This window comes from Centroberyx affinis, unplaced genomic scaffold, assembly GCF_046629955.1.
Source record: "Centroberyx affinis isolate AG114_WGS23_722 - 3 ecotype Tasmania unplaced genomic scaffold, CSIRO-AGI_Caff_v1 ptg007711l_1, whole genome shotgun sequence".
Classification (NCBI taxonomy): domain Eukaryota; kingdom Metazoa; phylum Chordata; class Actinopteri; order Beryciformes; family Berycidae; genus Centroberyx; species Centroberyx affinis.
Genome location: NW_027283888.1, coordinates 325 through 20,568, shown reverse-complemented (window position 1 = coordinate 20,568; position 20,244 = coordinate 325). Strand labels below are relative to the sequence as shown.

The 20,244-nt window shown below is 43.5% G+C and overlaps 1 protein-coding gene across 1 annotated transcript; it reads left to right on the top strand.

Annotated features, from left to right (window-relative positions):
• Positions 1 to 54: 54 nt before the first annotated feature.
• LOC139639790 (cell division control protein 42 homolog) lies at positions 55 to 17,523 on the top strand. The gene is made up of 6 exons (XM_071513940.1): positions 55 to 111; positions 9,011 to 9,151; positions 9,781 to 9,853; positions 10,309 to 10,418; positions 11,081 to 11,278; positions 15,599 to 17,523. The coding sequence occupies exons 2-6, from the start codon at positions 9,047 to 9,049 to the stop codon at positions 15,686 to 15,688; spliced, it is 576 nt and encodes a 191-aa protein (XP_071370041.1). The 5' UTR covers positions 55 to 111; positions 9,011 to 9,046; the 3' UTR covers positions 15,689 to 17,523.
• The last annotated feature ends 2,721 nt before the right edge of the window (positions 17,524 to 20,244 follow it).

Here is a 20,244-nt window from a genome sequence, read left to right as displayed (position 1 = left end):
GATTAACGTTACGACGTACTACGCAACGCAACGTGTCCCTGTTCTGTTGACTGGGAAGCCCCTAGCGCGGAGCTGCCAACGCCCGGCGCAGAGACACAAATAGAGGATACGGTATGAAAAAAAATCTTTCTTTTCGTTATTGTTCATGATTTAACTGTGAATAATGTCATCGTATTATTACTTAGACTACTGTGATTATCCTATGTGCTGTACATTTCTTCAACGCGGGTTATAATTGTTTATTTGGTTATCTCATTCAGCAACAGCATCCGCTAAGGTTAGCTCAGCTAGCTAGCAAGCAACTAGGGAGGACACCAGCTAGCAAAGCAGGCAGACAGACTATCTTTGTAGACCGGTTAGTAAATAAACGTCTTCTGGGCCTGTCTAGCTAAAGATTTGAGAATTTATTTGTTAGTTATTTCATTTGACAGGACTTTGCCTCCAAACTAACGCGAGGAGATGTTAGCTGTACTAGTTAGCTAGCTAACAAGCTCAATAAAAGGAGTAACGTTAACGTTAGCCATTTTTGCAATCAAAGCCAGGCCCTGACCCTAGCTGTACAAATTAACGTTTCGGTGCTAAGGCCGAGGTCCACAAAATTGAACTTGTAACTATAATGTGAGTTATCTTAGTTATAACATTCAGCAGGCAATTAGTAACCTAGTCACGGTGAGTAAATAAAGGCAAGCCAGACTGAGGCCGGCCGATGTGGCCGAAATTGAGCAGCTAATGCTAGGTAACGCTAGCTAAGACTAGGTTGTAATAGTAGCTGTCTATCAGGTATGGTGTGGTAATTGTGTTTCTTGTCATTTAGATAACTTTAATAACATGGACAGTCTGATAGATTATCACATTGCCTACTTTATCACCACCAATTGTGGTCATTGCTGATCTAGACAGTCTTCTAAAGCACGAAGAGAACAGAAAGTCTTAAGCTTATGTTGGAAAACCATCTCTTCATATCCATTCTGTCTTGATATGAGACAAGACAGAATGTTTGTGTTTGTGATACGTTTCACACTGGGTCTGTATATGTCAGTTTGAAATGGCCAGATGTCCATTCTTTTTCTTGATCAAGCCTGTGTTTAAATGCATCATTGATTCTTTGGTTCCAATGGGCCTGGAAGGAAGGTTTCAGTTAAGCTGTGACCAAGCAATGAGGGAATTTTAAGTTGGTAAATCCTGTGTAACGCCAGTCACTGCCTTGCAGTATTGTCTCAGATGTCTGTGTATACAGTAATGGTCAGATCCTAGGGGTGTCCGAGCTATACACTTTTAAGTAAAAACACAGACGCCCCATTTATGATAAGCGTATTCGAGTGTTGCTAAATATTTCACTTGATGCACTTGTGCCCCATCTACAGTGTTTATTTCAAATTAGGAGCTTTGTGTTCTTGTGTAAATGCCAGCATCTGCCACCCTATCAAACTGGATCTCAGTTGCATTCACTAGTGGTCCTTAAGCTGGCCTTCCTTCAGAGTGCTAGCTGGCCTACAAACACAAATGAGTGGATTAAGTCTGAAGGCATTATTACAGCTGTAGCCAGCCTCTGTTGCCCATGAGCATCAGCTTACTGAAGTGTCTGGCTGCTATTGCAAGATTGTGTTCAGATCAGATTTGCCTCTATTTGAGGATCCAGCTTGTTGAAGTTTTGGTCAGTCACACATTGTACCAAAAAATGCATTGGCCCTGCAGGACAGTATGATTCCTGTGCTATTGTATGGAGATTAGGTTAGCCACTAGACAAGGAAACTAACCTTTTCCTCCATTGGCTACAATGGCGGATGGATTCCAAAAATTTATATTTTGGCTCGCCTGTCAAGGGCTGGTAAACAAATAAATACCTGCCAATATCTTTTACTGGTCAGAATAATTAGCCTAATACATTTTAATGAAATATGTCACCCTACCAGTTTCAAGGCTGTTTTCTGTGCTAAAATTTGCACTAGCACTTGCAAATTATATAATGAATTAAGTTTGCAATTCTTTATAAAGTGCAACCAAATTCAGAATGGCAAAAGAGCATGCATACTACACTCAACTCATACACTCTGAAGTTAGAATGTTTCACATTTTGATATTAATCCTAACATCAGGTTAATTAACCATCCAGGTAGTAGCAAAACAGAAGTTCAGATGCTACAGCTTTGTGTAGAGCAGTGTAACGGGCAGCGATTAAGAAGCTTGTTTGATACAGAAGCTTTGATTTGGCTCACAGTCAGAGTGTAGTGCAAAGACAAAACGTTACTGGAGTGTGGCGGGTTACCCGTATTGATTTATCTGCCATATTACAAAATTAACCAGCATTTGGCACTTGGAGGGTGTTAATATCCCACTGAGCCATTGAGCTTGTTTCACTGATTTTGCCCACTAGCGTACTACAACCTTGTCTCATCTATTTTTCTTGCTTCTCAGCCATGCACTTAAATCCTCAGTCTGGGCTACACCTCTAGAATCCCTTTGCCGTGACGCAACAGATAGTAGCAGAGCTGTCACCTCTCCTAAATTTGAAAAATTCTGCCTATAGGCAAAATTGGTTAGACTATTTGTCAAATACATGTAATTCAAATTCATAGTAATAAACTTGTGGCTTGTGGCCCTACTGGCTGCTTAGAGAAACGGACTGTGAAATGAGGTTGGTGCTCGGTCTGTGCTAACTCCTTAGCCTCAGTATCACATTATTTAGGGTTTAGAACCATATTGTAATTAGTTGCCTACTAGTCAGAAGCTGCCCCACTAATTGGGCCATTCTGATGGTGATGACAAATTTTCACAAAAAAGAAATGGGCAAGTTAAGGGAGCTGTTAATGTAAGTCCCATAGTTCTGTGAGCCACTAGTGTTCAAAAATACTTTCAAAGTCCACAAACTGTGCTCTCATAGTTGAGCCAGTAAACAGCTTGCATTTAAATTGTTTTCAGAAATACTTGGTAACATGTGCACTGTAATTTAATCTAGTTTTTCCTGTACATTCATTTAGCTGCAGTGGCCCTCCACAGCTGCAAAATGACCCCCGCAGCTAGAAAAATGTAAATATAATGAAATTTCCTCATCTAGTCTTGTTGCTCAGCTAGCTGAAGAGGTTCGCAAATATGTTCATTTGTATGACGCTTCATTCCCAAATTATAAAGATTAGGCTACCAGATGTCACTGAATCCGTGGCAAGAAATATCCCAGAACATGGGTTTCAGATAATGTAAACCCCACTACTTCTGTTATTACCTCTGTGTTAACAAAGCAAGACACTCCCATCTAGCATTTTGGTGGTCTATGCGCAGAGTCACCAACGCAGAACTATAAATGCTTACACTGCCGCAGACACCTATGGCGTAGCTACAGCGACACCTTCACGCAGAAACATAAATCGGCCTTTAAACCGCAACACCTATTGGAATTGATTGATGGAACAGGCAGAGGAGTGAACCTGGGTTGCAGAACCAGAAGTACTGCTCACCCCCACAGTCTACAACAAAAAATTCCACAGGAAACACTGATAATAAACACTTAATAAAAGCACGACTACGCATTTTAGTCTACCATGTCAAGTATTAAGACAGTATTCTGTATAACAGCTTATGATTAAACAACAATAACAAGGTTAGCCTTTATGCCTTTTGCTGGCAAAGGGTTCTTGGTAATGATTTCCAAAGAATATTTTTCTACAGACTGCAGTGAAACATATTAGTTTGAGTGGGAACACTGCTTTGTACATGCATTACTGAAGCAGCTGTCAATCAGATGCCTATGGTTCCCACGTATTGTTGTGCGATTGGGCTCGTCTTACTTAAATTACTCTAAAAAGACGTAACTGCTGTTCGGTTCTTTAGACCTGATGGAAATCAGTAGTGTTGCACATGTTACATGGTACATTCAGAGTGAAATCCCACTTTGAAGCAAATAGCTGCATGAATGTTTCACAAATTTGTTTAGGTTTTGAAAGTTGTTGAGTAGGCTATGTTTAAGTTTAGCTATACACATATATCCTTTTCGATTTGGTGTCCCTGAAACCGCCATTCCCAATCAGTTTGGATCTGCTACTATGAGAGAAAATCACAGGTGGACATGGATGGGAGAGGGTAGGAAATGCCACCTGGCTTCCTCTCCCCAACCCCTAATAAGAACATAGGACTTACCACCTCATTCCATTTCAGTATGATACACTTGCCCTGATGATGGGAACTAAACTGAAATTTCATTCAGTTGCACAGTTGTCCCTCCATTTCTGACTGCGCTTGCACTTGGACTGTCACTTTCTCCCAACATTGAATCAAATGCAACATAAAGGCCTAGCTAGCTAATTGGATGTAGAATGTGTTACCACTGCATTCGTATCTTAGTGGCTGACAGGTTCATTTGTTTCTGCTGGACTTCCCCTCTCCGGTGTGCTCTCTCCTTTTAACCTTATTCACAATGTAACATGGTCTCTGCTGTTTTGTCCCTCCTGCTTGTAATTCTCCTTTCTCATACTCACCGGCTCTCCCCTCCTCTCCCCCCTCAGTGCTGCAGAGCTCTGCAGAGGCTTAGTGCAGACATATCATAACTTATGGAGGAGAAATGTTGGATCACTGTGCTCCACATACACCCAGTCTGTTTTATGGAGGATCTTCTCATAAACTAACCTGTCTAGAGCTCAGGGGGGCATATTAGACAGGCAAGACAGATGGATGGTTTTAGGCTGCTGGCCAATAGCTGATGGACATACTGTGCTCTCTCACTGGGAGTCGAGTTTGCCATTGTGTGCCCACCATCAGTGAGAATATTGAATTGCTCCTTTAGCCTTCTAATTCTACCATTTTTACCTTTTTATATGCTACTGCAGATAAGTTTTATTGCCTTCATCTTGCAGAAAGTTATCTTGTTTCTCCAAAACATGAAGCTTATATATGGGCTTGAATAAGTCCTTTGGTGTCTTAGTACAGTATGTTGTTGTGATGTGCATGCCACGTAATGCTGCAAGATGCATAGTAGTGGTATTATAGGCATAGATTTAAGGCCAATATTTGTGACTTTACCCATTGGTATGAAGGTTGAGTTTTATGGTAGGGGAAATGATCCTATACTGGTGACTATGGGCAGGTACTGGTCGACTTGTGCTTTGCAGCACAACTAAATGGATGACGTTATGCTCCAGTTTAAAGCCGCAGTGACCCACTGTCTGCTGGGAGAGGGAGGAGAAAGCTGTTCTCTCAATGAAGGAAAAAGGGGAGCAAAGGGTCATCTGTCACATAAATTGGAGCTTTGCTGAGGATTGTGCTTCTTTCCCCTACACTAAAGGACATTGCCTCTGGTAGGCCTGAGATTAGATGCTGTTACATTGCTTCTGGGTAGCCACACTTCTGTACATCAGCTCTACTGGCATGGTTCCTTGTCTCAAGCCCCTTTCACACATGCAGCCTGTTCCGCAAATGTGATAGCACGCCGTCATGTGTGAAAAGGAGCCGGTGTCGAAATGCCAGTAAATCAGTTCTGCCAATTTCACTGCTCATGACGTTGTAACGTTACTAGTAAAGTTCCATATCGACTGCATGTGTGAACAATGCTGTAACATTAACGGCACAAGCCATACAACGTTAGGACGCTCTGTTGTCGAACTGTAGGAGGGAAGTAAACACCACTATACAATGGTCTGTAGCTTTACTTTTTGACAAATGTGGAATTGGACAGACGTGGAAATAAGAGAGATCCTCGGAGTCTGGGTGGACGGAGAGATTAGCCCGCCCTGTTTTCAAACTGTAGTCTCAGACTCCAGCAGTTAAACGTAATTTCCGGGAGATAACGGTGCAATTTAACGGTATTGCCAGTATTGTGTGAACGGTAGCATTACATTAAAGCGGAAAAGCATGTCTTGTGTGAACAACAGAAACTGCTACCTTAACCGGAAAAATTAAAATTTTACGTGTTTCATGTGTGAAAAGGGGCTTCAGGGGGGCTTCAGAGTACCATGCTCTGATGTATGCTCCTGGTGGAGCCGTACCAGCTATGAGTAAGATGCAATATTTAATACCTTTTGGAAGTTACTTTTACCAATCTCTGATAAATTTGTCTATTAGAATATTGTTTGTTCAGTTCTAGCATGCCTCCAGACTGAAAATTGACCCAGTTTAGGGGCCAAATGATCAGTTAAAATCTAGAGCCAGAACATTTGGCAAGTATTTAACATTAAACTGTCCTTTGCCAAACCAATGTTTTTATGTTGCCTGCCTTTCATATCCCTGCTTATCCCTACAATAAGTCCAAAAGTATTAGTATTCACTCCTGCAATTATCTTGCAACCTTATACACTATCTCTGCCATGGATGAGTGCCATATGTCATTGGTATTCTTTACTGTCTCAGTAAGTTTACTTTGAGGTAATCAGAGCTGCGACCTATTAATTCAGCACAAGCTGTATTTTGTCTCAGTCTTCATAAGAAGAAACGGTGAGCTGAAGTTTTAATAGCTCCTGGTTTAGGCTACCACTCCAGTCATGTGTTGAACTGAAATTTCATAGGAAAATCTTCAGAATTAACATTGTGTATGCTTATGATGAGTGCTTTATAATCTGTGGATATACAACCAAATACAGTACAGTAAAAGACCATATGAGTTACTAATATTGTTGCTTCTCTCTTATATCTGTTTTGCTGTAGTGGGTTCTTGTGTGGTGTTGTGCTGTCACTGTTGATTTGATGTTTCAAACTATTTCAAATCTGTTTTTGGGGAATTGTGGGGAGAAACAACAATGCTAAGGTGGTGTATTTCCCTTCTATTTCCTTTATTTCACCCCGTCAAAATCAATGACAGTTCATCCTATATTAGCGCAGCCTCACAGTGTGCAGTGCCTTTGTGTGAAGGACGTTCATACTCACCACTTGTTCCCCAAAGGGGTCTCTAGCTGTGCTGCCTGTAGGATCCCTCAGTGCTGGTGAGAATCTGTATTAGTAGGGACAACCTCATCTGGACGTCTGGCCAATCATACCCTTCCCTTTGACACCAGGGTTGATCTGGGAGTTGTAGTTATTAATTAGTAGCAGGAGGGGGTTAACTCCCCATAAACGGCCCCATGTCAAATAGAAAGTGACATTAATGCAGAAAAATGTTGGGATGGCCTTGGTCCGCATCAATTTTAGGTCAGGCTCCAGTTGAATAATGTTGTTGGAAAATGCTTTTACTAACTATTTGTCATAGAGAAATTATGACAAAATGCTGGCTGTACTTTGAACTGGCATAAAGTCTTACCCCTTGCGTGGCTGCATTTGGACAGAATGCAGGAGTTGCATGTAAATGTGGCGTGTTAGCTGGACCAGTGAAGAAGATGGTGTGTGTGTGTGTGTGTGTGTGTGTGTGTGTGTGTGTGTGTGTGTGTGTGTGTGTGTGTGTGTGTGTGTGTGTGTGTGTGTGTGTGTGTGTGTGTGTGTGTGTGTGTGTGTGTGTGTGTGTGTGTGTGTGTGTGTGTGTGTGTGTGTGTGTGTGTGTGTGTGTGTGTGTGTGTGTGTGTGTGGGGCAGTGACCTGACCGGAGATGGGGGAGAGTGTGAAATGGGTTAATGTTGAAATGTTCCATACTGATGATTGCCACGGTGTTGTCTTAACTAGGTGCTACCTAATGAGCACCCTCTCACCCACTCCTTCTCACCTCTGCTCCAGCTGTCAATTAAAGGAGACCCCTATAAATTCTGTTTTAATTGTTTGTGATACTTTAAATTATCCTCTAGGAAGGGCCTCCCTCCATAAGGATGATGGATTGTCCCCAATTTCAATGAGTGAAAATCATGCAGTATTTTAAAATACGTGGGTGGAACAAGTACTAGGCTATGTGTAACCATATAAAAGCAAAAGCATCATACCGTTGCTAGCTCAGAGCCGTCATGTCAGCCAAGAGTGCTTTCATTCACTCAGACTAAACTCCCACACACCGGAAAAAAGAGTAATCGAATACTATTCAGTAAGAGAAAATAAGTACTCGTTTACTAAATTACTCGTTATTTACATCCCTAACATCAATGCTCATCTATGCCTACAACAGTGTTTATCTTTCACTATTTTAACAATCATGTAGGCTAGTCAGAATTGAGCAGTGATATTGCATGTGCTTAAAATTTTCCTTAGTGAACCGTAACATTTAATTCTGAGAAAGATCCATCATCATCAGAGTAGGGGCAACACACACACACACACATAATGAACCTCACAGTACACACAGTACTTTTCAGAAGTGGTCATGGACATTTGGAAAGTGACTAGATTATCAGAGCTGGGCTTTGTTGGCCCACTTTGGAAAATATCTGCAGGCTCTTGTACCCTAGTTCTAAATTATTGGTTTTTCTGCTCTTTAGTGAACATTGCCATACAAAATGGAAAACGTAGGCTGTAGTTGAGTGTTGCAGAGGCAGACACCCTCACTGCAAAAGCTGTTTGTGTGTAGTTTCATGTCTAGCTGCATATATTTGCTGACACTCGCACTGAATTTGCTTGTCGACCTATACTGTTGGTTACTGTCACTGTGACATGGCTCCATCAGTCCATAACTTTGCAATGTGTGTGTTTATGGACATGTACAGTCAGCTTAAACACAGCATCCCTTGAACATAGCTTTGCACCCCATACACAGTATCATGGCATTTTTGTTCATCTATTCATAATAGACATTGCTCAAAATAGCCTAGCCTACATCTTTTGCTGTTTACAACAATTTCCCCATGACCCCATAATTCTGCAATGTTCTGCATTTATGTCTTCACTACATTATTAAGCTTTGTTTCTGTGATGCTGCACACAATTCCCACAACAGGGAAAACAAAAGGTAGATCCCAACTTCCTGTTGTGACCCTGTTGTTAGATTGACCTGACCGGTTTAGGGACATAGGGGAATCGTCTCACGTCCATTTTCAGGCAATTCTCACTTGTGCATTTTAGTGTTTTTGTTGTTGTTGGGTTGGGAGTCAGTTGTTATCCTGGTGTGTGAGCCCTCTGCCCTGACCATCACTAATGAAACATTCCCTTCTTCTTTTTCCTCTTTGCTTCTCTGTTCCAGATCTTGAATGAGTAGTGAGGACTGTAAAACACAGCTATGCAGACCATCAAGTGTGTTGTAGTCGGGGACGGAGCAGTGGGTAAAACCTGTCTGCTCATCTCTTACACCACAAACAAGTTCCCCTCCGAATATGTACCTACGGTAAGTGCGAGAACTAGGGTTACACCAATATAGTTTGCCAATATGTCAGGCCGATATTGGCCTCTTGTTATTGGATATCGGCCATGGTCATGTGGTTCACCTGTGATGTGATGGAGCTTCCTCCCTAAACACAGCTACATAAAAACAGTCTGTAAAAGGTGCAATGAAATTTCATTTTCTTTGTACATTTTTATTCCTTTCCATGGTCAATGATGTTTTTTGTAAATTAATTATTCTTTTACAGGCAGTATCCCACTGAATAAATGTAATGGGTCACCCTGCCTTAAGGAGGAAAATAATTTAAATCATTTTGGTTTCTTTGGAAAGTTTTAGTGTCCCATGATGATCTAAATGCTGTTTCAGAGGCTTTTCCAGCCTCACAAGAATAAAATTCTGGTGGAAACACTGAACCCTTGTAATTTTTTTGGCATGAAATTGGTAAAATTTAAAGATAGTGGATATAACCACACAATGGCTTCAGTGTAAAATATAGGTTTTGGCGTAGGCCTTCAAAAACCCATGTGGTTGAACCCTAATGGGAGCCAAAGATGTATTGATATTTTATTTTATATCAGCTCCTTACAGTTTGTGTTTGTGCATGACCACTTGTCTCTGTCTCTCTGTTGTAGGTGTTTGATAACTATGCTGTAACTGTAATGATCGGAGGGGAGCCCTACACTCTGGGCTTGTTTGATACTGCAGGTATGTCTTTCTTATTCCACCCTACACTTGCTCAATGCTGTTCATCCAGGACATCTAATCAGTCACTTTAATTGCTAGTCCTGGTCGAGGGGAAATGTCAGTCAATACATTTTAAGCCCTTGTCAATACAGACACTTGGTACTGTAAAACAGTTGTCTCTAACCAGTCGAATGGAAGACATGGTATTGGGTTGCTTGATGGGAGGTAGAAGGGAACCACCTTAGATGAGCTGCCTTCCTCTGCATTCCATCCGAAGGCTGACGTTTGTGAAACTAGGGCGTGCATTGATGTGAGTTTTATTTTAGATTGAGGTGTGTCCTGTGGTTTTGGCGGTCTGCCTCTGTCTGCTTACAGAGACGTCCTGCATTCCGGACCGCGTAAATACCGGTACCTGGATTGTCGATGGACAGATTGTGCGTGTGTGTTACATGTGTGTTTTTGTGTGCTTTCTCCAGGTCAGGAGGACTACGACAGGTTACGACCTCTGAGTTATCCCCAGACAGATGTCTTCCTCGTCTGTTTCTCCGTCGTGTCCCCCTCCTCCTTCGAAAACGTCAAAGAAAAGGCAAGTCTCTCCCTCTTCCTTTTTCCTCTCACTACTCACCCTCCATCATAAAGTATGGATGCTCCGTTTGGGATTTTTTGGGGGGATGATTTCAGCAATCTTGATACATAAATAACTATTAATCTGGGGAGATAATCACTGGTTAATATAATGATGTGAATGTTATGTATCAGTTGCTACAAAGCACATTGCAGAATTTCATCAGTTGCGGATCAGTTGTTAGGTTTCCCTCCAAGTATTTTTATGTGGATTACAGTGTATCGAAATAATGATGTTGCAACATCCCAGACCTCCCAGAAATCCCATGTATGTCTCCATCGTGTTTGTATAACTATTAGTTGGTACAGTAGAATATTGCCAAGTGCATTTCTTCGTTTTCATCTTCAGATGAAAGCATGAAAAATGACCAAGATTAGCTGACACCAAAGAACAGCTTACCCAATACTACTACATTCTGGAAGATTCTTTCCATTTTTCTGGTGGACATGTTCTCTGACCTTAGGAAAGCCGATTTCTTTGCTTCAACCCAGCTGTTGGAAACTATCAAAGTTGCATTTTATTTTTTGCAACATTTTAATAGTTTGCTTAATTCCGTAGTGACGGCCCTTTCACAAACACTTCTGATGCAGTATGTTAACAGCTGTTTTGCCATGTGTTCCCAGTGGGTACCAGAGATCACCCACCACTGTCCAAAGACGCCCTTCCTGCTGGTTGGGACCCAGATTGATCTGCGGGACGACCCATCTACTATAGAGAAACTGGCCAAGAACAAGCAGAAGCCCATCACTCCCGAGACAGCAGAGAAACTGGCTAGGGACCTCAAGGCTGTCAAATACGTGGAGTGCTCAGCCCTCACGCAGGTAAGATGTATGCAGACACACACACACACACTCTGGGACATGCATATGTTAGGCATTTCAGTGGCAAGAACCAAGAAAGTGGAGGAAAGGGGAACATATCCCCTAGCCTGTACACACACTGTTTGTTGTGTTTTGATCTGCATGCTGCTCATGAGTTCAGTGGCGTTGCTCATCTCCTTAAGGTTTTTCCCCATGGCTTAGAAAAACCTTGCTTTTAGTCCATAGTATACTCAGGCTGCAGTAAGAAGTCTGGCTTCAGTTGTACTAGAGCAGCTGAGGAAGCCAGTTGAGGCTGCATGTAGGTTGTGTAGACTCCATGTAACAGATCAGAGTGGAGAGTCTGGGAGGGTCAGCTCATGTGTTAGCTATGACCCTTTCCAACACAAGTGCCCAGAAAGACCGGCACCAATCCACTCTGTTACACCATTATCCTGGGAGCGTCCCAGCACAACATGGCCCAGGGCCCAGTTCTGGGATCAGCTTCCCACACGCTAACCCACTGTTAGAGGTGCACTGATAGTATCTGTAACATCGGGATTGACACCGGGGCAGCTCCCAAGTACTCGGATCAGCAAATGAAGCTGTCCTGATATCGATACTTTAATGGCACGGCTTTGCCGCAATATAAAACTTCCAGTGAGAGGAAACATGTCTCTATTTGTGAAGTTCATGCCATAGCACCTATTGTTTAGAAGAGGAGCCATGATTATGCCATGGCTAAATGTCATTCTGTTTTATTTGGCCCAGCATACCACTGTTCTTTATCTGTTAACATATTTTGAATAAGCTGTTTTTGAAAGTTGGTCAGTAAGCTGTTTGTCCAGAGTGAGAAGCCATTTCCTCTAGCTTGTTATGTAGCATGTGCAGCCTATTTTCTATTATCATTTGTCATTATTCATTATTTTTTTATTTGAGGGTTGTTATGTAATGGCCAGTGTATAATTTGATCAAATGAATAAATGGTATTCAGTAAATATAAATGTTTAAAACAGGTCAATGCTAGACGGCATGAATGAGTGTAAATTGAGTAGTGCTTGGACCAGTATTCATATTGGTCAATCTACTTGATAAAGTACTTGATACTTGTATCGGTCGATCTTCTTGATAAAGTACTCTGAACTTGTATTGGTTCTGAAACATTGGTATCGGTGCACCTCTATCCGCTGTTATAACCTCAGGCCTGGGAGAGGCAACATGACACTGGTTTCAGATCAGGGTTTGGGCAACCAGGCTTTGGTCTGGGAGAGAACAATAGTGTTGATGGAGCTGAGGTGTAGCCACCCCCCTCCCTGCTCTGCTCCTTCCTTCCTGTCTCTCCCCCTCCCGCCCTCCCTCCCTCCCGCCCTCCCTCCCTCCCTCCCGCCCTGGCAGAGCTGTTGCACAGCTGCTGATGTAATTTCCTGTTTCCGGTCTGGGATCGCAGCACTCCGTCCACACCTCAACCTCAGCCCACTGTTCAACTACTGCTCTCTCTCTCTGCTCTGGAGTGCCGCTCAACACCGTTGCCTCTCACTCTTTATCTTTCTACCATGCCTTTCCAACACTTCTCACTGTATTTCACACAAATACTTTTCCTCCTTGTTCTGCCATGTTCCTCTTTATCTTCCTCCCCCATCTCTCTCTTTCTCTCTGTTTGCTGTGCTAACTGTGCTGTTGTTCTCTCCCCTCCCCTCTGTCGTTGTAGCGAGGGCTGAAGAATGTATTTGATGAAGCTATCCTAGCCGCCCTAGAGCCACCTGAGACGCAGAGAAAGAGGAAATGCTGTATATTTTAAAGTCTCCCTGTCGCCTCTGCTCCCATCTCTTTCCTCCTCTCCATGCCATTGTTCTCCCATTCTCCTCTCCCCTTCTCCTTCCCCTCTTCTACTCCACCCTCTCTGTCCTTTCAGTCCTTTCTCTCCTCCCCATCCTCATCTTTTCACTTCTGCTGCTTTCTAAATCTAGACCAATCTCAATCTCAGCCAACCAACTAACCAACCCGTGAATCTGCAACCTATTTCCTGCCCTTACCTCTCCCCACCAACTGCTCCTTTGTATTGAGAGGGCGTCATAGCTCTCGTCTTTGCTTTCCTTTTGGTCTTCTTTGCCGACTCCAGGCCTCTCTGCACCTCAAGGACTTTTGCTAATTGCCTTTTCTAATCTGTAACTGTGCTAACATTTGGTTTGGTTGGTCTGTTAACATACTTAATGCCTCACTTCTGGAATGGGGTTGCTTCAGCTTTGTTTCATGAATCTAACAGTTCACCACTCTGTCATACCATTCCCCGTATAGGTTCCTACTTTTGGCCAGTGCTCATGTGTCTGGTCTCTGGCCAAAAGTAGAGCGGTAGCCTATAGAGGATGTAGGATGTAGTTGGGGATGTAGCCATTGTTTGCTTTAGTTAGTCTTTCCCCTCTCTCTTGTAGTTATAGTTTATGTGGAGAGGGTTTGGACTGGAGGGAGGGTGGTGGCTTTACATGGCTCCACATTATTGAGATTGATCTGAACACTAATTAAACAGAGTCTCCATTCCTAATGTTCATGTATTTTTTGTACTACAGTTGATGTATGATTAAACAGGCCTTGGAGTCTGACTATGGTTACATATAGGGCTGTTAAGTACCAAAGTCATATATAGAGAGTGTTTGGCTGTTTTGGCAACATACCAATTGAATTAATATTTTTCTCTGTTAAGTACCAAGATGGCAATATTGGCACCTCCTTAGCTATATTGATGTTATTGATAGAGGTTTATAGATGGGTTTCATATGACTTTTCTTGTGGTAAATCCTATGAGATACGGTTTCTGACTTATTTGGCCCAACTTTCTCTATATATGACACTAATGTGCCATTTGCTGCGGTGCATATCCTGCTGTCTTGGAAGTACAGATAATAAAAGAGCTTCTATAATTGTGTGAAATGATCTGTGAAATTCACTAATAAAGGACAAATGAACTTGCTATTCTTTTTCTGGCTCTCTCTTCCTTTCTTAGCACTGTGTCACAGTCCATAGAGAAGAAATGTGTAGGGTTAGTCTACTGAGTTGAGCAGTTGAGCAATGCTGAGGGCTTATTGGTTTCCTGTATACTGCAACACTGTTAGAACGGATCTGCTTACCTCACATGACTAAGCTCAGGCTGTAAGCAGCTCTGCTGAGGGGCAAACAGGAAGAGAGCAAAAACATGTACCTCTAAGGCTGGGAACACACTACACGACTTTGAGGCCGATTATAGCTATGATTTGGCATCAAGATTTCCAAGATTGGACCGAGTTGGCACTAGTTTGTGGCAATTATACAGATGATCTTATGTGTGAGGGTTTTGGACTTGCCTCCCGATCAAATCTGGACCAATGGAGCCAATGAGAGTTTGAGGGTGAAGTAAAAAAAAAAAAAACAGAAACTATAGAAAGTAAAATCCACCACGTCCATGTTTGTTTGGTTCTGTGTTGTTGTGGCATGAGAGTGTGTTTCCGCAGGAATTTGGAGGTTGCGTAGTGTTAAAACTCGGGTAGTGTGTGTTCCCTTAGTCCAGCCAGTCGTTTGTATTCCCCAAATCCAACTTGTCAAAGTGTGTTTTCCCCAAATCCAACTTCTCATCGAGTGTGGTGTTCTCCCAGTCCAACTGGTCATCAAGTGTGTGTTCCCCAAATCCATCTTGTCATCAAGTGCGAGTGCCTCTACGTTACAAGATATAAATATAGGAATGGCAGGTGTTAAGTGTGTGACTTCCAGTCTTTTCAGTGTGTCAAGTCATGTGGTGTGTTCCCAGCCTGAATACAACCTCATCAGAACAGAACTGACTCTTGGATTTACTGTGAAGGCTGTGGGCGGGTGTGTGCATGATATCTGTGTGAGTCTGGCTTGTTAGTTTTATTTGGCCTACCTTACAAACCCAGCTTGTAGTGTGTGTGTGTGTGTGTGGACAGTGTCTTTGGACCCGTGTTCTCTTGTTCCTCCACTTTCTTGTTTTACTTGCCCTTGATTTGAACTGTCACAACCCAGCTGCACCTCACGCTGAAACAGTAGACTTATGATTTGTGTTGACACTTTATCCCTAATCTGACTCACATGACTATAATAACGGTAACCACATTTAAGGGAAAAACGATTAACTGATTTGTTGAATTATTGACTGCTATATATATTTTTCATCCAGCACTCTCACACCCCGATTGTCCATTAGGTCACACTGCAGCCCACTCTAAATGATGTTTTTTGTTTGCACCTGTTTATTTTTGATGTTTATGCTGTCATTGAGTTTCCCTTCAGCCCTTTTTATTTGACGTGTGTGTGTTGCCCCTCCATTGAGCATGTGTGTTTGTGTGTTTGTGTCCACAGAAAGGCCTAAAGAATGTGTTTGATGAGGCGATATTGGCCGCATTGGAGCCCCCAGAGCCCAAGAAGAAACGTAAATGTGTGCTGCTATGAGAGGCCCCCCCCCACCCCCCAACCACCTTTTTTCAAGCTCGCACACAACACAACACACACATCTTAAATACATACACACACGCCCGCCCCGCCCCCGCCCCCACCCCCTAACCCCAACCCCCCCCCCCCCCCCCCCCCCCCCAGCCCTTTCCCTTGCTCTGCTAAGGCTGGTTGACAGCTTTGTCCTCCACAGCGAAGACGAGAAAGAAAACAACCTACCAAGTTTCACATCATTCTCTGCAATAATGGAAGGCTTCATCCCCCGAGTCTGAGTCCGGGACAGAAGATGAACCTGCGGGCTCCGGGAACGGGGACCAACATACCAGGCTTACGTACAAGTAGAATTCAAAATCTGTGAGCTTCGATAGATCGACTTAAATCCAGTCAGTGTTGTGGCCTGTTCACGTTTTTTAGATGCCCAGCCACTTAGTTGTCCTCAGCCAATTTATAGCTTTGATGGAGATAAGCCCCGCCCCCCCGGCCCTTTCCAGCTGCCTGATTGACAGCTGCACATGCTGCTGGTCCCGCCCCCCCCCCCCCCGTCGACGAGCACACTCATCGCCCGATCTCCACGCTCTTTTCTCAGCACTACCTGAAGAAGTGCTAACAGAATAGTGTTTTTTTTTTGTTTTGTTTTGTTTTTGTTTGCCAACACCCCTTCCCTCCACAAACACAAGAGAAGTCTGAGATATTTATTCCACGTTCCAGATAGACTCACTCTAGACCACCGAGGATACCGCGGAGATCCGACAGGACTCGGTAATGCGGCGCGATACGTCTGAAGCCCCACACAGTCCGGTCCTAAGCCTAAATGGAATTGGTAAATATTGGCGTCTAGCATCCGGTCCTCTCAGCTCTTCAGACAGGTGTTCAGGGTGCAGAGTAGCGGTCCATCTGGATTTGCGGTGTTCACCGAAGAGCTAAAGGCATCCAACAGCGGCGGGTCCACCGGTCGACCGCAGGAATCGGCCTTTCGGAAGCAGGGAACTTAAACAGTGTTAGCAGAACAAGTGGCGTGCTCTTCATGTGTTGCCAGGGACCAAGGGAGAGTAAAGCGGGATAACCGTCGGAAGCGTCGTCGTCACCTTTTACAATTAGAACGGGTACAGCGGGACGTCCAGGCCGTACAAACAAATGTTCCTCGGCAGCCGTATTTGGAGATCCGTGTTTTTTTTAGACAACCGATCAGTTAACATGAATTTACACCAGAATTCTGTGCCAGGTCAGAATTTGGTGCCTTCCTTAGTGTTTTTTTTTTTTAATCCAGGCTGCATGTCTGTGGTGTGAAGGGCTGTCTGGTCTGTTGTACCCATTCCAACTGTATGGTGCTGCATGTAGCTGAGCCTTGGTCTCTGTTCTGACAATAGGTTTAACAGATGTAATAATAATGTAAGCTGGCACACAATGTTGATGTAGGATCCAGATGTTTTTACCAAAATCTTTTTTTTTTTTCTGTTTGTGCTGTTTTTGATTTTATATATATATAAATATATATATTAAAAAAAAAGGTTACTTTCACTCCTTTTACATTTAGGGGTCGGAACTCATCTGAACTCTTACCTGCCAGTTACACCAAGAAAACCTCTGATTGGTCGAGTCAAATAAAAACCTCCAATGGCAGAGAGACTGTTTGGTTAAGATTATTTGTGATTGGTTCATTCTCGTTTTTCTTTACTGGTGGCTTCGAGTTGGGTTGACGTCCAGCCCAAGTCAGTATAATTATTATTATAACCTGTTGTTGTTTTGGTGCAAAACCAAATGCTTTGTCTGAAGTCTTTGTTCTTTGTATATGCATTCTTTTCAAAAATATTAAACTTATACCTTAATTGCCTTTACTACTTTTGCCTTGCCATCTTTTCTTTGGTTGTTGTGATTGAAGTACCAGAGTGACACACTCATCACCAAAGAGATAAATTAATCTGAATGTTATCTATGTGGTAGCTTCATTATTCTAATGGCATCTGGGATACATAAATGTCTTTATCCTGCTGCTAAAGGAAGAGGATCGTCTTTCCACATTAACTTTTCAAGATGATCAACGGTAATTATAAAAAGGTAAATTATGCCATTTAGTGGACACATACATCCCAAGTGTCTTGCATTACATTTGAATCATCCAGTCCCAGTGGAGTTGACCCCTAACCCTGACAGTGTTGGTGCCATGCTTTATTCATTGAGCTCACTGACCTTTAAAAACTTTGGTGTCGCAGCTGAAAGAAAGATCCTGACACGGCATGTAAAGCCAGCAGGGGGCGCAGTGTGCCCAGACATGATTGCCCCTGCTGTCTCTGCTGTTCCTTTGTGGGCCACAGTGGACCACATGCAGACAAATAGAGGCATGCATGATTGATGTCATTCACAATCCAGTCTGCACTGCCACTCACACACGTCTCTGTCTTCTGGAAATTAGATATTGGCATTTGGATGGTTTGCACAGAGGTAGTGGTATGATAAATATTCATATGATGTGTCTAGATGGTAAAATAATAGGAAACAGCAAATAGACTATAAACACAAATATAGCAAACAGGTATTAAACATAATCCAACTGGCACTTCTTTTCTTGAACTTATTAAGTGGACATTTCTGAATCATAAGGTATGGAAAGAGTTACAGCATTATGAGGGTGTGCAAAATAGTAATAGAACATACTGAGAAAATGAACTAAAGTATATATAATATATATGAAATATCTGCAGTATGATGGCTTGAGAAAGGTCCATTTATTATACAAGCTACTCTTTCTCACAAGCTACAGTTGTACCCCCATATCTTTCACACACACACACACACACACACACACACGCACTGTAGGTCAGTGTTGAGAGATCATTATCACCTTCACAGCCTCCACAGATGTCCAGGAATTCCTCCCAACGGCTTGCAAATGAGGGTGATGTCACCCAGGCCCGGTGACCCGGATCATCTGCCGCAGGGTGCTGGTTGACAGTGGGGGGTGGGGGGGTTCCTCTGCTACACCCAAACACCTCACACCCCTCACACCCCACCCCGCCCACCCTCATCCCACCCCCCCCCACCCCACTGTGAGGCGTTCACACATTCCCCCGCGTTTCTGGAGTGCTGTCTGTCAGCGCCTTCTTACGCTAAAGAGACGCTGACAGCCATTAATTATCACACAGGCTGAACGGAGGGCATTCCTCTCTGCTGAAATATCGGTGTGTGTGTGTGTGTGTGTGTGTGTGTGTGTGTGTCTGTCTGACTCTGTGTCCTCACACTAATGTGTATCACCACCTGGCCTCCATTGGTCTTCATTGTGTTTTGACAAATTAAAACTTCATGTTTTGTCCACTGGGACGACCAATCAGAGCGGGGGGGGGGGAGGGGCAACTCACCCGGACACTTGTCTCGACACACCTGAAACACACACACACACACGCACATCATGGCTGGCTGCACCCACTTTTTATGAGTCGATTTTACGATGATCTCCACAGATACTGACGAAATACTGATGAAAAGCTATACGTGGGCATGCCTGTTCAGCCCTGCTATGTGTGTGTGTGTGTGTGTGTGTGTGTGTGTGTGTGAGACAGTAAATCTGCTCCGTTGCTGGCCACAGCATGGGTACGGTCTACTTAGCCACGCCGGTGTTCGGGCCTTCCACGATCTCCGCTCTCTTCCAGGCAAAACCTCTGCGCCAACATATGGAACCCAAATGTGGTTTTCATCAAGGAGGAGGGGGTGAGATAGAAAGAGGATGGGGGTTGGGACGGGGGCTGGGGGGGGGGGGGGGCGTGTGGATATTGGATTGTAGAGGTGTGGGTCCGCCTGGCCTGCATGCCCTCCAGCAGGTTGGATGAGGCGGAGGAGAGAGAGAGAGAGAGAGAGAGAGAGAGAGAGAGGGAAGGAGCCGTCTTGATTTATAACTCGGCCGTAACTCATGTGGGGAAGAGTGTCTCTCAGCTACGATATGAACTTGAAATGCAACCCTAACCCCCCCCCCCCCCCCCCCCCCCCCCCCCCCTGTCTGACCCCCCCTCACACCTCACAGTGCGCCAAGTCTCACTTACAGGCAAATCGGTCCATACCGTCAGTTAGGCGCCTATGCAAATCCACACATCCTGCACATCCAGTGAGATCCAGCAAAAGTATTCGGAAAGGGCAAGTGAAATTGTTTTTTTTTTTTTTTGCTGCATATGTATGAAATTTTGTATTTCAGAGAACAGTAGCCTACAGCAGCGGCGGGAAGAGCACTAGAATGTCCTGCTCAGGCAGAAGTTGCTGATATGTACTGAAGTAGAAGTAAAAGTACCACTAAAATCTGTACTGTAAAAATCTACTGAAGTGTCTCATTTAAAATGTCCTCAGAGTAAAAAGTTCCTGAGTTCCCCTTTAGAACAGAGAACGTTGTCAGCTGTGATCTTTTCCATGTGACTCTAAAAGGAGAGAGGACAGAGTTCAGACTAGATTCTGTTCACTGGAAACATTAGAAACGACAAAATAAAAGTGCAGAAACAAAGTAAAGTCAGATTCCTCTTCTCAGTGTGAATGGATCCACAGTTCGTCAAGTTTACATCGGTCCAGTTTCTGTTGCT